This window comes from Osmerus mordax, chromosome 7 (genome assembly GCF_038355195.1).
Source record: "Osmerus mordax isolate fOsmMor3 chromosome 7, fOsmMor3.pri, whole genome shotgun sequence".
Lineage (NCBI taxonomy): Eukaryota > Metazoa > Chordata > Actinopteri > Osmeriformes > Osmeridae > Osmerus > Osmerus mordax.
In genome coordinates this window covers 12,932,714-12,951,178 of record NC_090056.1, presented here as the reverse complement: position 1 = coordinate 12,951,178, position 18,465 = coordinate 12,932,714, and the positions used below count along the sequence as shown (strand labels likewise).

General features: G+C 40.9%; 3 protein-coding genes across 9 annotated transcripts; 1 reads left to right on the top strand and 2 right to left on the bottom strand.

The window, feature by feature from the left end:
• Positions 1-401: 401 nt before the first annotated feature.
• LOC136945789 (probable G-protein coupled receptor 173) lies at positions 402-4,496 on the bottom strand. Its single transcript, XM_067239831.1, has 2 exons — positions 3,885-4,496; positions 402-3,171 (listed from the first exon to the last, which is right to left on the bottom strand). Exon 2 carries the CDS (start codon positions 2,965-2,967, stop codon positions 1,786-1,788), a length of 1,182 nt encoding a protein of 393 aa, XP_067095932.1. The 5' UTR covers positions 2,968-3,171; positions 3,885-4,496; the 3' UTR covers positions 402-1,785.
• Positions 4,497-4,626: 130 nt separating this feature from the next.
• si:ch211-167b20.8 (protein phosphatase 1 regulatory subunit 3A) lies at positions 4,627-12,208 on the bottom strand. Of its 6 annotated transcripts, XR_010876859.1 has the most exons (6): positions 11,167-12,208; positions 9,392-9,432; positions 9,151-9,233; positions 8,769-8,795; positions 4,884-4,939; positions 4,725-4,788 (listed from the first exon to the last, which is right to left on the bottom strand). XR_010876859.1 is itself a non-coding variant. In XM_067239836.1 (5 exons), exons 1-4 carry the CDS (start codon positions 12,000-12,002, stop codon positions 8,769-8,771), a joined length of 987 nt encoding a protein of 328 aa, XP_067095937.1. In that variant the 5' UTR covers positions 12,003-12,208; the 3' UTR covers positions 4,738-4,788. The 6 variants fall into 6 exon arrangements, 4 of the variants coding, with proteins under 4 accessions (XP_067095934.1, XP_067095937.1, XP_067095935.1 ...); XR_010876860.1 differs by lacking the exon at positions 8,769-8,795; XM_067239836.1 differs by lacking the exon at positions 4,884-4,939 and having other exon boundaries at positions 4,738-4,788.
• Positions 12,209-13,099: 891 nt separating this feature from the next.
• tspy (testis specific protein Y-linked) lies at positions 13,100-17,736 on the top strand. Of its 2 annotated transcripts, XM_067240747.1 has the most exons (8): positions 13,100-14,496; positions 14,580-14,657; positions 14,767-14,878; positions 15,090-15,244; positions 15,364-15,440; positions 15,586-15,752; positions 16,061-16,105; positions 16,286-17,736. In XM_067240747.1, exons 1-8 carry the CDS (start codon positions 13,555-13,557, stop codon positions 16,444-16,446), a joined length of 1,737 nt encoding a protein of 578 aa, XP_067096848.1. In that variant the 5' UTR covers positions 13,100-13,554; the 3' UTR covers positions 16,447-17,736. The 2 variants fall into 2 exon arrangements, with proteins under 2 accessions (XP_067096848.1, XP_067096849.1); XM_067240748.1 differs by lacking the exon at positions 16,061-16,105.
• The last annotated feature ends 729 nt before the right edge of the window (positions 17,737-18,465 follow it).

Genomic DNA, 18,465 nt, shown 5'->3' with positions numbered 1-18,465 from the left:
GATTATATCAGAAATAATCTTTCAAAATTATCAATCCAGCAGTTGGTTGCTAATGTATTTATAATATCAACAGCTAGTTTGTACTATTCAGTGTTATGAACCCATACTTGATTCGGTTTTATGAATATTTTTAAATACCTTATTATCCAAAGGTAGAATACCCACAGCTGAGTGATAATACACTCTTTTTGTGAAGACATTTAAGTAGCATTAAAGGTTTATATATAACTATAACTGCCTTTCCAGACTAACAGATTTTCAAAATATTATAATTTGTGTATTCCAACATAATTGTACAAGGTTTTCTCTCTCAAATGTAATATTTTACATGTAACCTGTATTATTTCCAGTGTCGTCAAATGTAAGCCAGAAATGAAAGTGCATTGACAGTGGGATCCAAATGCAGCAAAAGTAGACTCTTTATTGATGTGTGGACAAAATAACCACTTCAATTATACTGTACAGAAACAAGACTATAGAAAATAACGTCATATCTGAAATAATTGACCATGTTTCACTTTTTAAATATGCACTCTAGTATGTTAAGGGGGCAGCCATTGGAATGGTTGAATTATTTAGGTTCTGGAGTGCTGAATATTAAGAAATGTCTAATGAAACACCAAAATACTTGGGATGCATTCCCTAGAGAGTAATTTTTCGAACAAATGTGTTGGGTTGTTTACCAACTTGATTTGATTCAGCTCTATTGAATACATCATCATTGGGGCCAAAATGAATCTCATGGGACCTCCTACAATGCACAAGATAGGGTTTTCAGTTTATTTTTCACTCTTAATCATTGTCTGTAGTCTACCTGAACCTGCCCATCAGTTGCAGTCCCTTGCATTCATAGGACATCTCACTATATATTTTATCATCATTCCAAGCCATACAATGAGACCATTCTTTTGAGATCATCTTCTATTACTGTAATCTGTCATCATCTTCTTCTCTTTTTCGCTCCCATACTTTAAACAAACAAGCGCACACGCTAACTCACTGACACACACACACACACGTTAATAAAAAAACACCATGAGTAGGAATATATTTTTCCTTTCTTGACTTAAGTTCATCCACTGTACATTATGAATCCAATTCACAATTCCTTTGTAAAAATAGTGGCATCTGCAACATGTGTTTTGTTTATAAAGAAAGTAAAACAGGCATTCGTGTTTTATACAAACAGGAAGATGTCCACTTGATATTTTTCAGTCTTCTCTGAGCCACATGAAGAAGGCGTCCACGGTTTAAGAATCCTCTGAGAAGTTTTAGTTGTATAATTTTTCAAAATCAGAAACAAGCCCACAATTATATCAATAGTCCAGTGCATGTCTCTCCATTTGGTCAAGTCCTGTGTACAGAATGTAGAATTATCGTCCCATGTACAGCTTTGTGAGCAATACTTCCATTTAGCAGGTGTATCCATCTTAAGTGTAAGGCAATCAAATCTTGAAGTGGCATTTGATTATTAGGCCTATTACTGACTTGGTAGCCTACAATGTCATTGTTGCTCGAATGCAACTTGTTCATGCATCATTACAGTACATGTGAAAATACACACCCTACTCTAATCATGTACAGTACAAGTGTTCCTCTAATGCCTAGCTCCTTTCAGTATGACCTTAAGAGTAGACTTATACACTGTATCTGCCTTAACACCTTCCTGGAACATCTTGTTTGTCACGGCCCACTATAAGCTCTCTGAACGCTCTCTGAACGCTCTCTGAACGCTCTCTGAACGAATGAACAACTCCTCCATACACACTTTAAGCCCCCTCCTCATCACATGATGCAGTATGCCTCGTCTTGTGGCAGGTGTTGTTTGGTCCTCCAGTAGGCGGGCAGGTGGGCCCTCAGAACTTTCCTCAGGTCCTCGTTGAGTAAGAGACAGAAGATGGGGTTGACCCCAGCCTGGACAAAACTCATCCACACTGTGATGGTGAGGTACCTGTGAGGGATAGAGCAGGACTTCACGAACACCCTCCAGAAGCAGGCCACTATGTAGGGAGCCCAGAGGACCAGGAAGAGCAGAGTGATGGTGTAGAACATCCTTCCCAGCCTCCTCTCTGACCTCACCTCCTCCATACCTAGCAGGCGCCGGTGTTGGGTGTGTAGATTCTGCCGGATGCCCAGGAGGGTGGGTGGCATGGGACCCCGACCAAACCCTGCAATCCAGTTGGCTGCAGCCTGACCTGTCGCCCCAGGCCCGTGAAAGGTCCAGTTTTGGCTGATGGCCGGCACCAGTTGAACAGGCTTCATCTTGCGATGCTGATATTCAAAGAGAAGGAGCTTGGCATAGAAGCCATGAGTGGCCAGAACCACAACAGCCAACATCAGCATGAAGCCCAGAGTGTCATTGGTCTTCAGGTAGCGGTGCTCAAAAATGCACTGGTCTTCATCATGGATGAACTTGTAGGTCCCCACATCAAATACAGGCGGGAATGCCATAGCAATAGCCAGAGTCCAGACCATGCAGATGATGGCGGCGCAGGTCCAGACCGTCATGCGCTTGGCATAGAAGCGGTGGTGAGCGATGGCCAGGTAGCGAGTGACAGCCACACAGAATAACATGAAGGCAGCATGAAAACAGAAGAGCACAGCCAAAAAGGCCACCACCTTACAACTCAAGGTGCTGTAGGTCCAGGCTGAGCTGTTGTGGACAGAAACCAGGACGAAGGGAAAGCAGGCGGCAGAGCGAACAGCATCGGCCAGACACAGATCTAGGAGGAAGAAATAGGGGGCTTGGTGGAGGGTCCTGTCACGGAGGATAAGTAGGGACACCAACAAATTGCCTGCCAGGCTGATACAGATGATCAGCCCCAAGAAGATGAGCTTGAAGTAGGCTGACACATCTGAGGCCGTGATTCCTCCACTACTGGTGCTGCCCCTTGCCAGTCCACTCTGTGAGGCCAGTACAGCTAGTAGACTCCCAGGGCCATCAATGCCCAAGCTCTGGTTAGCCATATTCTTCCACTACCTAGATCTATGGATTCACTCCTCCCTCTCTCTTCACTGTGCACGCAGCTCAACTCTTCCACCTCCTGCAGCCCTCGTCTTCCTCGTCCTGGGGACTTTCTGTTTCCTCCTCTCCTCTTACAGGGAGGAACAGGGAGGATCCATTCTACATGACAGACTTGAAAAATGTCCCTCTTCTCTGACGTTTACCACCTGTAAATTAGAGACAGACAGCATGAGGGAGATGATGCTGGCAGTCATTGCATCCTTGTCTTGAAATGATCACCCACATAAGGGTATTTAGAAGAAAAAAAACCTGGCTTTCAAAGGCTTCTGTTGGGCAACAATCTGTGCCTTGCTGTCTCTCTATGTCTGGGATCAGATCAGCAGCTCTACAACATGCCAGCTCCTTGGCTCTCTCAGTAATTACCTTGCCCGTTGCTAAGATACAACAGCCCACATACTTTGTGCAAGTGTGGGTGTTTGAGTGCATGCATGGGGGTGTATGGATGGAGCAGACAGAGCACATCTAAGTAGATATCAGGAGGCAGAGACAGTCTGACAAACTAGCATTCTGTTTCATGCTATGTTTGTGGGTTTTTCTGTGTTTAGTTGCTTGAGAGAGAGATGTATCACCTGTTGTCACACTATTCTAAATATTAAATCTATGCCAATACTTATAAAGTGGTTTACATTTTATCACATTGCAGTGAGTTAGTTGGCCCCAAGGATTGTAGGTCCCAACATATCTAATTTTCATTTTAAACAATACATGACAAAAACATTGCAATAAGGTGAATAATAGGTAGATGTTGATTATGATAACAATAATAAACAGTCGGCCTAGTCTGCTTTATAATTCCATCAGTCTGACCAGGCCTGTAGAGTAGGCCTAATCATCTAGTGGCCATCCAAAAATAACTTACCTTTCATTTATGCACTGCTCTATAATTGACCGTTTTAGTTTGGTATTACAGTTTATTAAAATGAGAGGAAAAATATTGAAGAGCGGCATTCTCCTTTGTTGCCTGGCCCAACACCTGTTATATGCAAGCCATTTTCCTCGGGTAGGCACTGTGACACGAGAATAAATGATAATGTAGAATCCAAAATGTCTAATAAATGAACTATTGATCCAACCATTGAGTGCGATCTCCGTTCAGTTGAGTCCCTGGTTATGATCTATTATCATTTTGTAGTTTCACAGACCAAAGGTTGTGTTGTTTGTGTTCGTGTCCATGTCATGTCATCCATCCATTTTCATAAAACTCCCGACTTCCACGTCGCATCATCAGGTCGAAAAGGGTCTAAGGAAAATTCGGATGTGGAAAAACACAATCTTCTTCTCTATTCCTCTATCCAAATGATGTCAGATTGTCAACGGTTACCCACCCAGAAACGTTTATACAATAAATATATTTCCCACTGCGAAAATTATCTTGACAATCATACTGCTCGTCCAATAATCGTTACACGCGGTTTTGAGGACAGAAAATAACCATGACAAATTTCTGTTTGCATTATTTAGCTATGCACGCTCTCTATTTATCACGAACAGTTATTTGCAGTCTGTGTTATGACGTCCAGCGAAGGTAGCTTGTCCAACGAGACATTAGATCATTTCAACAAATGCATAATTGACAACAAAAAATCATAACATTCGGATTGAAGAGATAAATATCTATGAAACACACTAAAACGTAAAAACGTTAGATTTGTAAAAATATATTTTTTTCATAATAATCCCAATCAAATGGCTGCTTGCTCGAAAGCGGTTCGCCTCTTCGCGGAGTCCATTCGGTTCGATTCGGGACGGAGAAAAAGAGAAAGCTAGAGAGAGAGAGATATGGTATGAATGGCCGTATACAAGTCAAAATCTGTCTCCAAAAAAGTAAACAAGTTTTAGAATGAAATTATTAATTTACATCAAACGTATCGGTCATAATCCCTGTTGTGGACTGTTTGCGGTTTGTATCTTCTACTGCAAAAAAACAACAGAATACTGCCTTACAATGACTGAACAACAAAAGTATACACTGATATTGCATAAGTAAAGCTGTGATTACACAATAGATAGCCTATATAAAACAATCCATGACCTGTCAGCAGTCAACCATATGGCCAAGTTTTTAAAGGGGCTTCACGAGGGAATTGTCGGCCTCTAAACACTGATCTAAGTTTACAATGACGGCTCTGCCCTCTGTACTGAAGTATGACACCATGACTTCAGTGCAATGCCTGACCTTTTAGCTAATATCAGCGGCTCATGTTGCCTCTGGTTATTTCCATTTATTCCAAGCTTGTACACAGCCTGCGCCCTGTCTTAAGTCTCAAACACGAAAACTCTGATTAACTCTGCAGATATAGTTCAGCATCTTATGTATCATAAAGATTTTAATCCCATGATTGTACATGCACATAAGATAGTTTTTCTGTTGATTCTGAATGACAATGAGATGTAGTGATGGATACAGCAGGATACTGTTAATGCTAATACTAATGTTTTGCATAAAAACTGTAGAACATAAACATAGGGAAATAAGAGTTAAAGACCTAATTTTATGGTCCACTTACATTCACAAATACACACACTGCAAACATACATATCTATCACTTCAAATATATATTAATTAATTTTCTCAATCTAAATGGTCATGACTGTGCTATAGAAGTTTGGGAAAGCTTTTTTTTTTGAACATGCATGTACAGACTTTTGACTGCTACTACAGAGTTTAAGCAACATGTAGATATGGGAACCATGACATCAAAGTGTTTCACGTAAAAATTCTATAGGTCTGTACTGTACATTAATTTGAAAGATTATCTTAAATGGTCTATTAGCCAAAGATGGCCAAGATGTCATTCCGACTCAAATGGTGGATAAATCGTTTTAGAATTGAACATTTTACTGCAGAACCTTTGATTCCTTAATGTACCTTATCTGTTATACAGATATGTCCTTGATACCCTGCTACATATTAGTGAGAGACTACAAGGATTTACAGGGGGGAAAAACATAATTACCCATGTTAACATAACTAACATATTAATACTAATGATATCAAACACACAAGAAGAAACTAATGTTGTCAGTAACATCATGTTCTCCCACCACAAATTGTAATGCCATGTCATTTATAAAGTAAAGAGTAGAAGATACAGTAGGTGCTCAAGTCTCAAACTACCGAGACTTTTAAATAAGGACTAAAAACATTTCTTTTTAGCAGAGCTTATGAGTTTTAATTAACATCATTATCTAATTGTATTTTATATTGATGTTCTTACCTTTTATTATAATCTTAACTGTAGCACTTTGAGATTTGTTTCAAATGTAAAGTGTGTTACAAATAAAATCTATTATTATTATTTGTGGTCAAATGAGTAGCAATCCTGTTAAATGTTAGTACCCAAGTATAAACAATAAGAGTGTTATTACATGTGTTTATGAGTTACTTCCTTATAATATCCATATGTTTTAATTTCCACTTTTGAAAAACCGTTTTTACAATTGAAATCTTTTAAGTAAAAAGCAAATAATTAACTATCATCTTGACCTCATATTGGATATCATGAGGAAATACAACAGCAACCTTTTTTGGTGCGAGAAATCCTACACACATTTACACCCTCACACAAGCACAAATACAAAAAACAACAAGATCCACTTGTGCACATAATAATCATTATGTTTGTTTGGAATCATGAAAAGGCACCTGGCAGGAGGAACATGGCTCTTGAGTGATTAGAAACAGAGTGTGATGAAGAAAAGTCCCACAAAGAGGAAAACACTGGGCTGATGGAGCACCAGTGTCATGCAGATCACTACACTCAAGAAGATGATTGATGAGATCAGAATCCTTTCCATGGTAGGCTCAGACTCAGGAATCAGAGGCTTGTGTTTCTCTGATAGGTTGCTTGACTGATCTCCCACTGTAACAGAGAAAAACGGGTAAGACTCTTCTTTTTCAGCTGCCTCACAAGGACTAATGTTATGTGGGTCTTGTGTGGTCTTCTGTGGGTATTGGGGCATGGAGGACCTAATCTCTGTGAAACCTTGAGACATTGAATGGTTGTTTGTGCATCCAGGTGAAAGTGCAGTTGTGTGCCCATCTTCCACAGGTGTCTGGCTTGTTACAGTGGGAGCACTGTGTGTGGAATCAACAGGTGGCAACCACATGCAGGAGGATACCTCTACTCCAGGTATATACTCTCCTGACGCCTGCTGGCTGTGTGACCAACACTCTGCTCGCAACACCAGATTCACATACTTTCTCTGTAGGCCCCCCTCCTCAGGGGAAGTTGGGGATGACTCTGGAGAAACTCCGGTCTCAATGTCACTCTCAGTCCCAAGCTCACTATGGTCAGGGTCTGAGGACTGCTCTGAAAGGTTGATGGAGCTGGTGGGTAGCTTCTGGGTTCTGCTTACCAACCATTTTTCCTCTTTCAGCCCCAAATGTTCTTCTTTTTTCATTTCTGATCCACCCTCCATCTCCTGTTCTGGGAGAAGATTGCTCTCATTTATTTTATCGTTCATTAAAGGCACATTAGCTTGGATCTCAATGTGTGGCATGGGAGTAAAAGTATGAATGGGGTCTGTCCCAGTATCAGTATCACTCGGGTCAGTCACGGTGTCGATACGGTCAGTAACAGCTTCACAAAAGTTCATCACAGTATCACTAGGGTCAGTAATAGCGTCAGTAGGGTCAGTTACATTTTCATGAATGTCAATAACAGTATCACTAAGATTAGTAACAGTGTCACTAGGGTCAATGTTAGGGAGCTCATTAACAGTATGAAGGGGGTCACGTACTGTGTCTTTGAGGTTAGTGACAGTGTCATCCAGGTTGGTATGATGCAGATCTATATTCAAGTTTGTGACAGAGTGAATCAAGTCCAAGCAAGCTGAGTCAGTAGCAGTGAGTGTCAGTTCAGTATCAGTCATAGTTAGGTCAAGGTTTTGGTTGTCTGATTCATTGTCCCGTTTTAGTTCAGGCTCGGGTTCAGAGAGCTGTATAGGTTGGTTTTCTTGAGAGGCTTCCAATGGGTCTTCAGTGGTTGGAGTTGAGGCAGTGGAAGACACGTCAGGTGATTGTTCACCCAGAGACACAGCAGCACTGGACAGCGTTCCATTAGCTGATGGAAGTTCTGTGTTGTGTAGGAGAGGAGAACTGGCTGTGTCATATACCATCTGCAGGAGAATGACAGAGATAGAAACAGCCATGGTAACTTCAAGTCAAGGGAATCAGTCAGACAGAGATCTGTATCACAGCCATTCAGAGAAAGCATACCAATACATACAGTAGGATGCTTTTCTTAGATTACATGCTGTAAGCATTGTTTGAGTTCCCTTTAAACAGACTTAATCATGTACTTAGGGATATTCACTATCAAATATACAATAACATCTAAGACTAGATATATGTAGTATTCAGATAAAGATACTATTTTTTGTGAATATCTAGTTAAAGATGACCATTTCACAAATGTCTGCAAAAACATGCAAAGGGACAAATCTAATTGCTAAAACATCTTAAGTTTATACATAAAGATTGATGTTTACATGTTAGCATTTACAGTTTTATAAAATACAAATATCAATACCTCATAACTTGGCTGTGCTAATTTCATGATGCAAGCATGACTTATAGAACATTTGAAACAACAATAAAGTGGACAGATGAAGCCAAGCCAGGAACAAGCTAATAGAAACAAACCAAAACACCATAAGCAAAACGATGTAGATATGCATGAGATGGTTGGTGCAAGTAACATAACAGAATCATGCATTTAATCTGACAATTAGATATTACCTAAGTTCTTGCTGAAGCTTCAATGAGCTGTGAACAACAGACAACCAAGCCATTGAAAGATAAACAAAATAATGTAAGTATATTGCGGAAAAAATCTATTTTAAAATATCTTGGTTTACTTTTATAAATGTTTTCTTGGTCTTCATTTCATTAGAATAAAAATGCCTGCTTATACCCATACACATTTTACAAACAGACAGAGGCCTGGCCACTTGTTGTTAATTGTGTCGAGTTCCACACATAATGTACTTATTTTAATTACGCTGGGAGATGTGTCGACCATTGACAATTAACACACTTGCACAGAGTGAGCAGATTTTAACAAAGGGACAATAAATTGAATACAACTTTTCAATATATCTTCATGACCGTATAGCGTTACCTCCACATCGATCTCTGGTTGGATAATAACTGGGCAGATGGGAATAGGCCTCACATAACCTGTCACAGAGCACTCTGGTTCACCTGCAACAAGAACCACTAAAATAGTTTGTTTATGATCATTTCAAGCACATTGACACTGATCGCATTCCAATTCATTCAAAAGGACAAGCACTAATTTGTCAAAACACATATTGAATAGTACTGCTAATGTGAAATTTACAACAGTGGCCATATTGTACCTTCTTCCAGGTCTGGGTCATCGTAAAAGTCATCCTCCATACTGAAAGGAAAAAAACAGAGTTAGTATTTAATAAAACTGCATTATCTTAGATGCAGTCTGACTGATTGACAAACTGTTACTGAGACAGAGATAATACAAAGATACAAAGATAAAGGTAATATTACTATTACAGATCACACATTAATTGAAGACAGGACTTAATAAGGGAAGGACAACTCTAAAATGTGACATAAGCCTTGTCAAAAGATGGGCAAGGTCATTGAATCAATACCCATTTATTAGCATTAGTCTGCCAAGTAGGTGATAAATACTCTTCTCATGTTTAGTTTTTTTTTACTAGTGGGGCCACTGACAAGGGTTGTTTTGACACTGAAATAATTAACTAAATAATAATTGATTACTGGACAAGCCTATGGGACAGAAAGGCCAAGCCTTGACTGGACGTTACCTCAACATTTCCTCACTCTGCCCAACCATTACATGCCAAAATTAGATCATTGCTATAGCCAGCCACATTAACTAGATTAGTTTGTACCCTAAACCCCAAAACAACAAAACAAACTCCTTAAGGGGTGGGAGGGGTGTGTGATTACTTCTGGTCACAGGACAAACATCATGCATCATATCTCATGTTTACTTGGTATAAGTCACACAATAAATCATTTATTGACATTTATATCCACACCAAGGTGTCCTAGCTCACCCAGCCTCAAATATTCATTGTTGAAATAGTCGCAAACTGTTTAAATGAGAAACAATGAGGCAAAACTAATGCAATCCCAATTACTTTTCACAATGTATGCTTCATGTTTTGTCTACCCGCAATGTTTGGGGCTATCTCGTTGTTATGATCAGTGACCTATGCACTTTTGTAAAGCTCTCTCTTGGAAGTCGCTTTGGATAAAAGCATCTGCTAAATGAATAAATGTAATGTAAATGTAAATTACCCAGGTTTAGTTATGACAGTGTGTGCTTGGGTTGACCAGGTGGCAGTTTATGTACAGGCTTGTCTGTAAGTCTTGTCTGCACAACAAGCAGACGACACCTCTTGAGGAAGTGTGGTAACATATCATGTGAGTGCCACTCAATAGGAAAGAGCCATTAGGGCACGTTCTCTGCTCCTAGCAAAATGTCATCACCATCCTGCCAATCAAGAAAGGCAAAGAAAGTGATCCAGTTGGTCTTTATGAAGAGCTAAAGAAGAGGTGTTTGTCTGGGCTTCTACACAAGGTCATGACCTATACCATTGAAACCAGATTGGTCTGATTGAAAGGTCAGGGGTAAAGTCCTGGTCCTTGAAACGGCAAGGCTGAAAGTGACACCTGCCCTGTCCTATTTAGAACCCCACTTACACCCCTGGATGACTGGCATTCTGAGAGAGGTGTGTTCTCTTTCCAAACATGTCTCCTTTCAAAATGCCTGGAGACACTAGGACCTGGCTGTGTCATGCACATTAAAGCTACTAGCCCCACATAATAGGCCTGATGTAAGTTAGCTACAATTAGCATATTCTTCAGTGTTTGAACTGCTTATGCTTTTGTATTGGCTAATAAGAAGTCAGCCTTAGCTATTCCTTACAGTGGTATATTACTGTGCAAAAGGACTACTCTCTCATAATTTGGTTGTCTTCATTTACATTTAGTCATTTCGCACGGCCGGGAATTGAACCGGCAACCTTCTGATTAATAGCCTGATTCCCTAACCGCTCAGCCATCTGACAATTTCCTTGCATGCTCTGAGAAATGGACGCTTGGACGCCTTATTTGGGCCTACCTGTAGATTTTTCCAGGTTTCAGGATACCTTTTATGTCTTGCATATCATATCTGCTGGCTTGAGCCAATTCTTCTTCATAGGACAAGAGAAGGGTCACAACATAATTCCTACCATTGTTATTCGCCCAGTAATCTCCATCAGGCGTTTCAAAGCGAACCACAAACTCAATTCGAGAGCCATGGGTAACATAAGGTGGGGCAAAGGACAGTCTAAAGGAAAACTTATCAGTCTCTCCATCGTGTGATCCCTGGACATATTCGGCTGGATAATCATAATAAGTGCCCCAACTGTCCATAGTCGAACGAATATAGACTGCTTTATTGAAGCTGATGTTTAAGACTCTGATAACCCCCCTGAATGTCAGTGGATCGTCTTCAACAGCTGACACCATTTCCACTTCTATCTTATTAGTGTGAACGGCGTGCGTCAATGTAGAGGGGGTGGGCATGTCGAACTCTGGCCTCACACGGTAAATTGGGTGACGATCTGGCCGCCGGTACTTTGCTTCTTCTGCTTCATACGTTGCATCTTCCTCGTCCGAATCAAATGCGCCAAATTCCTTCACATACACTAGGTCTCCACCTGTTGTATCGGCGAATGATACTCTCCTTGCAGGTAGCACCAACCCCAATCGGATTCGTAAATATTCGGCGTCCTCGTCGTAGATTGATTGTCCACGCTTTCTGGGTATCGGAGAAGACCTTGGGATGAGATGCACATTCTGTGTATCGTCATCATCGTCCTCATCCACGGAGGAGTGCCCCTCTTCAGTTACCCTGCCAGTCTTCACCGAGGTGAAAAGACCCTCTGGTTCTGGTATGGTTAAGAAAGACATTTTGATGCTGCTATTTTTCTTGCGAAAATACCATGCACTGTACAGAGGACATCAGAGTCTCCTATAGTAAGATTTAAACCCACTGACTGTCCAATGTTACGCAAAAAACCTTCAGAGTTTAGAAACGTGTTGTAGGCTACAGCTGGGCACAAATGGAGTACCCAACAGAAAGTGCGATCACTGTCTCACAGCCCATGTGACTCGCAGAGTTGTGCTGGTTCAAAAGATAAGGTGAAAGAGCTGTGGTGTGTTATGGTTCCGAAAGCAACCGTCTAAATTTAGCAATATGTTTAGTTCTAGTGACACCCTTGATCAACCCACATCGCCAATGCGCCCTCTCCAATAGGCTTACAAATATAGCAGGCTTACAAATATAGCAGTCACAATGGCAAGAAATTACGTTTTGTTCAATTGATTGTTATAAAATTATTATCCGTCTTAAGTGTGATTGGGCGATTGTTTGCTATTGGTGTTGTGTTTTTTTGCAAAGCTATTCATTTTCTATTTTGCTCATTATATTAGGACTCCGTCTAAGTACCTAGATAATATAATTCAAATAATCTAGAATGTGTTTATTCAATGTCACCCAACCGATTATTACTATCGTAATAATATGTGCCTATATATATCAGTGCCCCTTACTAATCAATCTGATCTCTACTTGTCAAAAACCCACGTCTATAATATAGCCAAGTTCATTTGTCTCCTTCTCTGCTGCACCACTCTTTAGCTTGTGGATTTAAATGTCCATACATACTGGGTCTACAGCTTATCAAGTTAAAGAATCACTGAACCTTGTAACAATTTGGCAACAATCAAATTGTCATGTCTGCCAGTCTCCTAGTGCAAAACCACGAGATCTACCACTTATGTATTTTCTCTCCTGTAGTCTATTTTACAATATACATAAATGCTACATGTTGGCATTATAAAAATTATGCAAATCAAATCTGATTTGACAAAATTGTTCGGCGCAGCAACCCGTGTGGGTAGTTCATTTGATTCATGTAAACAAGTCCGTTCATATGATTGGTTTCGGCGCGACGTACTGTAGCCAATCAGGGAATTGTTTTCCTGTCATCCTTGTAGCGCAGAAAGAATAGTGAAGGAAAGGACATATACAATAATTACAGGACTACAAGGAAGAGCGTAATAATAGTACCATCGATTTTAATGTAATACATTTTAATTATTACTATATATATATATTTATATTTAGCAGAGCTGTAGTAGGTAAAGAAAATGGAGCACAGCCCGAACAATACACGCAAGGTTGGAAGCTAAGCTACTCTGTTCTTTTCGCGCTAAGTTAGGCTAGTAGCTAGGCCTCGGAAAAGCAAAACAAGACGACCATTGCCTAGCTAGCCAAGAAGATAGCTAGTTAACAAGTAAGTTCACAAACGAATGTTTGCTTATTATATGTGCAGCCCACTGTTGTGTGGTTTTCTGGTAAATAACTCTTTAGCAGATAGTTTGCTAGCTATTTTCCATATCGAATTATTTCCGCGGGAGAGATAATTAGCACACCTGCTAAGTTTGCTAGCTTGCTAACATGAGCGAGTCGTCGGACTGCAAGCAGTCCGTAGACTCCGCGCCCAGGAAACGATGTCCGTCTCCTGAACAGTGCCGCGAGTCTCCTGCTCCGAGTAAGTTAACCAAACTGGACGAAACATCGTGTGAAGTGCGTGTAAATAATCAGGGTAACAACAAACAGCAAGACAACGGTACGGTGTCTGCTGATCTAGAAAAGCAGAATGGCAAAGAGGAGAGTGGACTTTCTTTACTAACGGGACAGGGGGAAGAGAGAAGCGCGGCTGTCAATGTCAGTAATCCAGTGGGTGCAAATATTCCTGAAAAGACACATGAATCTGGCGATGCAAAGGTTGATGCCAAGGACTGTACAGTTGCTGATTGCCGCCCGTCAACTTCACTGGATCAGTCTGATTCGGCTGCAATAGCAGCCGCAGAAGCACTTGCTAGTCTCACAGGGGGAGATGGTGATCTCAAAAGAAAAGAGACTCCCTGTTCATCCAAAAGAGTTGATGTTGAGAAACAAGGAAACAAAATTAAGCGTAGTGATCGCGATTCATCCAAGGGAAGTTCTAAACTCGGGAGGTCGTTTCAAACACAGGCAGCTGCTGCAGACAGTTCTACATCAGCCCATGTTGACAGAGAAGTTACGGAGGACATGCCAGATGCGGACGAGGAGGACGATTCGATACCTGAATCCTCCTCCACACCAAGTTCCTCCTTCCCTTCAGACAATGAGGACAACGACGACGGGGAGTGCGCTATTGTGTCAGTGAAGATGGCCCCGGAGATTCGACAGTCAGTGTCTCTTTTGGCACAGGTACAAATGAGGTTAGACGCTCTTGAGAAGAAGAGTGCGCGACTTCACCAGCGACTGGAATTGAAAATGAGTCGGCAGCGCCGCCCTCACCTGGACCAACGCAGCGCCATTGCAAAATCCATCCCTGGCTTCTGGGTTACAGCAGTATCCTTGTCTGCGTTAGTTGTGTGTGTGTGTGTACAAGAAAATTGCTGTGTCTCCTTTTCCCTTAACTCAAGGCGTTATAGTTGTTGAACCACCCTCATCTCTCCGCCCACATTGACGAGACCGATGAGGATGCTCTCAGCTACATGACCGATCTTGAGGTCAGTACTGGATACTCTGTAATGTGTGACAAGTTTACATAGTTCTTCCTAATCCAGCAAGATCCATTGCTAGCAATTGATGTAAATGTTTTTGTTACCATCTCTCCAGATTGAGTCATTCAAGAACAACAAACTTGGCTACAGAATTGGGTTCCACTTTAGGAGGAACCCTTATTTCCAAAACAATATCATAGTAAAGGAGCTTCACCTTGGAATGGGAGGTGAGAAAGAGAGATACTGGCTAGCCATCTGATTGAACTGTTTTGCTGCCTGGTTTTTACAAACCAACCAGCTTTTTTGTTGTTGTGAGACTGAAACAAAATATTAATTATTAACATGAACTATGTTACATTTTAAAAGATATGTTTGGGAAGCAGAGCAAACCTGTTTAGCATATTTGAACAGCATTCGTATGGTGGGCTGTGTTCTCAGGCTCTCCTGTGTCGTTCTCCAACCCCATACTGTGGCATCGTGGCCAGAACCTGACGGCCAACAGTGAGCCCCGGCGGCTGGCTCGGGGGGTCTATCAGACCTTCTTCTGCTGGTTCAGTGACCACAGCAGCCCAGGCAGAGACGACATTGCACAGGTAGGGATGAGCAGGAATGCTTGAGCTCTGAGACTGTGCCCGACTCATATGCTGACTCGGGCCTGGCCTCGCAGCACATGGCTTACCTGACGTGTGTGTGTGTGTGTGTATATATTCAGATACTGAAGGAAGACCTCTACAGAAACCCTCTGAGGTACTACCTGACTCCACTGTGGGAACCCAGGGAGAATGGAAGGTAAGCTTTGCCATATGCCACGTTTCTGTGGTGTGGTCCCTTATAATGAAGTACCACAACTCCTCCCATTAGGACAGTTCATTGGGTTGATTTAATGGAAGGAAGTATTGCTGTGTAACCTATAGTCCTATGTGTTGTTCTGCAGTGGTGCCAGTGGTACCAGGGCAGCGGATAACAGCAACGGGGATGAGTGTGTGGTAATCTCTGACTCGGATGATGACCAGGAGGAGTCTGGACGAGGCCAAAGCCGGGAGGAGGAGGAGGAAGAGGATGAAGAGGAGGAGGAGGAGGAACAGAGGGGGAGTGCTGGAGGTTGGTGAAGACAGGGTCAAAGAGAGGCATTCACATATACCCTAGCTGACAGATACAATTGTGGATAGCTCAAATCCAAAAAGGATGAAATGGCCTGCTGGATTACCAACTCAGCAACAACTTGAACTGATGATCTTAGAAAAACTACTTTGTAGTTTTAGCACAAACTTAATACAATGTCTTGTCTACAGTAAAAATTGTAGCAATACATTCTTTTTTAATTGGTAGGGAAGACCATCAGTGCACAGTGAGATGTGAATGTTTTAATGATCTAGGTTAACCTGAACAGACAGACAATATTTCCCCAGATGAGAGCCCAGTGGAGGTTGATGATGGAGAGGTGGTGATTGACGGTAAGACTTAATCCTCAGGCGGAAAGGTTGCAAACTTCTATCCACAATGGCCGCCAGTTCAGAATGCAGGTTGTGCAGTCCAGTGACTAAGCCATGCTTATCATACCACTGGTCTCCTAGTCAGTCCCTCAGTTACCTCCTCCCAGAAAAGGCTCTAAAGGTCGTCTCCTTGCTTCCCAGGGTCTGACAGTGACGAGGAGGCCAGAGAGGAGGAGGAGTCCTATGGGGAGAAGGATGAAGAGGTGGATGTTGAAGATGTAGACGAGTTCTCAAGGGGTCAGGAGGCCAGAGACCAGGAAGAGGAAGATATCGATGTGGATGAGGATGAGGACCAGAGCTAAAATCATGTCCTTCACAATGTTCCTGTTGTTATGCACAAAAACGAAATTGTTTCCATTTGATTCAAAATGTATTTTTTATTCAGGGTGAAATTACAAAAAAGTCAGGGCACCACATTGACGCCACTGTTTTATACAGAAGTACGTCACCTACATATTTTGGTGCAGTCTTGTATCATGTGTCCAAAATAAGATTCCCAAGACCTTAGGTCTCAAACAACTAGGGAGCCAATAATATAATAGCTACCTGGAGGTGTAAATTGTCTCACACCTTACCTGATTTAACTGCCAGTGTGGGTATGTTTGCAAGTGGTCCAGTCAGAAACTTTTATTAATAGTTATCATTTATAACATCAACACTGTCTTGGACCTTTTTTAGCGTATTGACGAGGTAAAAGACATGTTTCTTGAGGATGTAATATTCCCAGTAAGTCTCAGATGCACTCCGTACTGAACCAAATCTTGTTCTCAGGGATGACATTATGGTTTTTTTTTTCATATAAGGAAACAATAATTTGGAGACCTTTTTCCTCATGTTTTTGTTGGCTATATTTATGTAGGATGTGTTCACTGTAGTTTTGTTGGCTATAAAGAGGTAAATATTGGATGATGCCCATTTGCCTTCCCTATTATTAGCTTTTTGTCTGTGCACCAACACTGATACAAATGCACACATTATGTAGCCTATTTAAAGTGATAGTGTATATAAACAAGTCATTGATTGAATTGTGACGAAGACCTATATTTTGTAACAAGAGCCTGTTTAGCTGATTAAAGATTTAGACAAAATTGTTAATCTTAAGTGTGTTGAATCTGAAGTGTGTTTGTGTTCATGTATCTTTTAGGATGGACGGCATCACATTTTATTTGTATTTTTGGTCATGTTTATTGATCACATAAGTGTATGCAATTAAAAGTCAGATGGATTACTATAGGTTTATGGTTGTGCATTTTAGAGCAAATGCGTGACAGTATGTGGTATAAGTAATAGGACAGTAGCCACAGTTGATGAATTCTTACCCTTGTGTAACAGTCGCAAGTTTATATGTTCTTCCTTTTCTCATGAATGGAATGTAAATATTTCAACCTAATTTTAGAGGCTAAAGATCTGTTAAGAGTAAACTATACATCAAGTAATCTAGTGTTTGACTTTAGGATACATAATCAGAAAGCTCTATTTTGCGTGCTAAATTTTATAGGACACTGTAGTTTTGAAACCCTTAGTTTTTTTTGCTTTGTTTTTTAAATAATGTCCCCTTTTGAATCAGACTAAATAAAAGTTATTTAACTGTGCTCCCTGTGTATGATGTTTGTCTTGCTGAAGGTCACATAGCAGTAACATTACTTTACATTCTCTAAACAGGAGCCAAAGTGGAGCAGACCAATCAGTAATGTTTCAGAAATTTCATGAGAGTGCACAAGAATGCCACAAGATGGCAGCATACATCATACAGCATCACTTCTAAATGTACTTTGTACACATTGATTGGATGAAACAAGTCACGTCATAAGGTACAATGTTTTTATTTGTGTAGGTGTCATACAAATTCAAGTTCATGTACACCCCATTCATGACATTATTGCATGCAGTACCAAGTCTGACAAGATTGATGTTACGACATCAAACACTAATCCTACTTGAATGTGTAGGCTACTGTGTTTGTGTTGGGCAAATCTTAAACTGGCAACACACCAACACTATCAATATATATGGAGAATGTTAACCTGTTTCCTATTTTTGATATGACAGAGTGAATGTGTGATACCACTTAAACATTTGCGTGTACTCCTGCCTCCACAAATAGCCCAGGGCAAGAAATTTTTGGACAGGCCCGGACAAAAGAACAGCAGTCATGTTGCAATGGTACAGTTAAACCCTTGATTCCACTTTTAATGCACAGCTATAAATATTCCACTAGCAAAAACCTGTCCTACAGTCAGCTTCAGTACAAAGAAGTATGCAATTTATGCAGGACTATACTATATTGTGAGCTCTACTTTTAATAATGTAACTGGTATACA

What these genes read in the sequence shown, in the direction of transcription:
- LOC136945789 (XM_067239831.1), bottom strand. Translation starts at nt 2,967, where the DNA reads ATGGCTAACCAGAGCTTGGGCATTGATGGCCCTGGGAGTCTACTAGCT.
- si:ch211-167b20.8 (XM_067239832.1), bottom strand. Translation starts at nt 12,002, where the DNA reads ATGTCTTTCTTAACCATACCAGAACCAGAGGGTCTTTTCACCTCGGTG. An exon ending in AAACCTGGAAAAATCTACAG is followed by an intron (nt 9,433 to 11,166) that starts GTAGGCCCAAAT and finishes TTTTCCTTTCAG; the next exon opens with TATGGAGGATGACTTTTACG. An exon ending in TGACCCAGACCTGGAAGAAG is followed by an intron (nt 9,234 to 9,391) that starts GTACAATATGGC and finishes TTCTTGTTGCAG; the next exon opens with GTGAACCAGAGTGCTCTGTG.
- tspy (XM_067240747.1), top strand. Translation starts at nt 13,555, where the DNA reads ATGAGCGAGTCGTCGGACTGCAAGCAGTCCGTAGACTCCGCGCCCAGG. An exon ending in GCTTCACCTTGGAATGGGAG is followed by an intron (nt 14,879 to 15,089) that starts GTGAGAAAGAGA and finishes CTGTGTTCTCAG; the next exon opens with GCTCTCCTGTGTCGTTCTCC. An exon ending in GAACCCAGGGAGAATGGAAG is followed by an intron (nt 15,441 to 15,585) that starts GTAAGCTTTGCC and finishes GTTGTTCTGCAG; the next exon opens with TGGTGCCAGTGGTACCAGGG.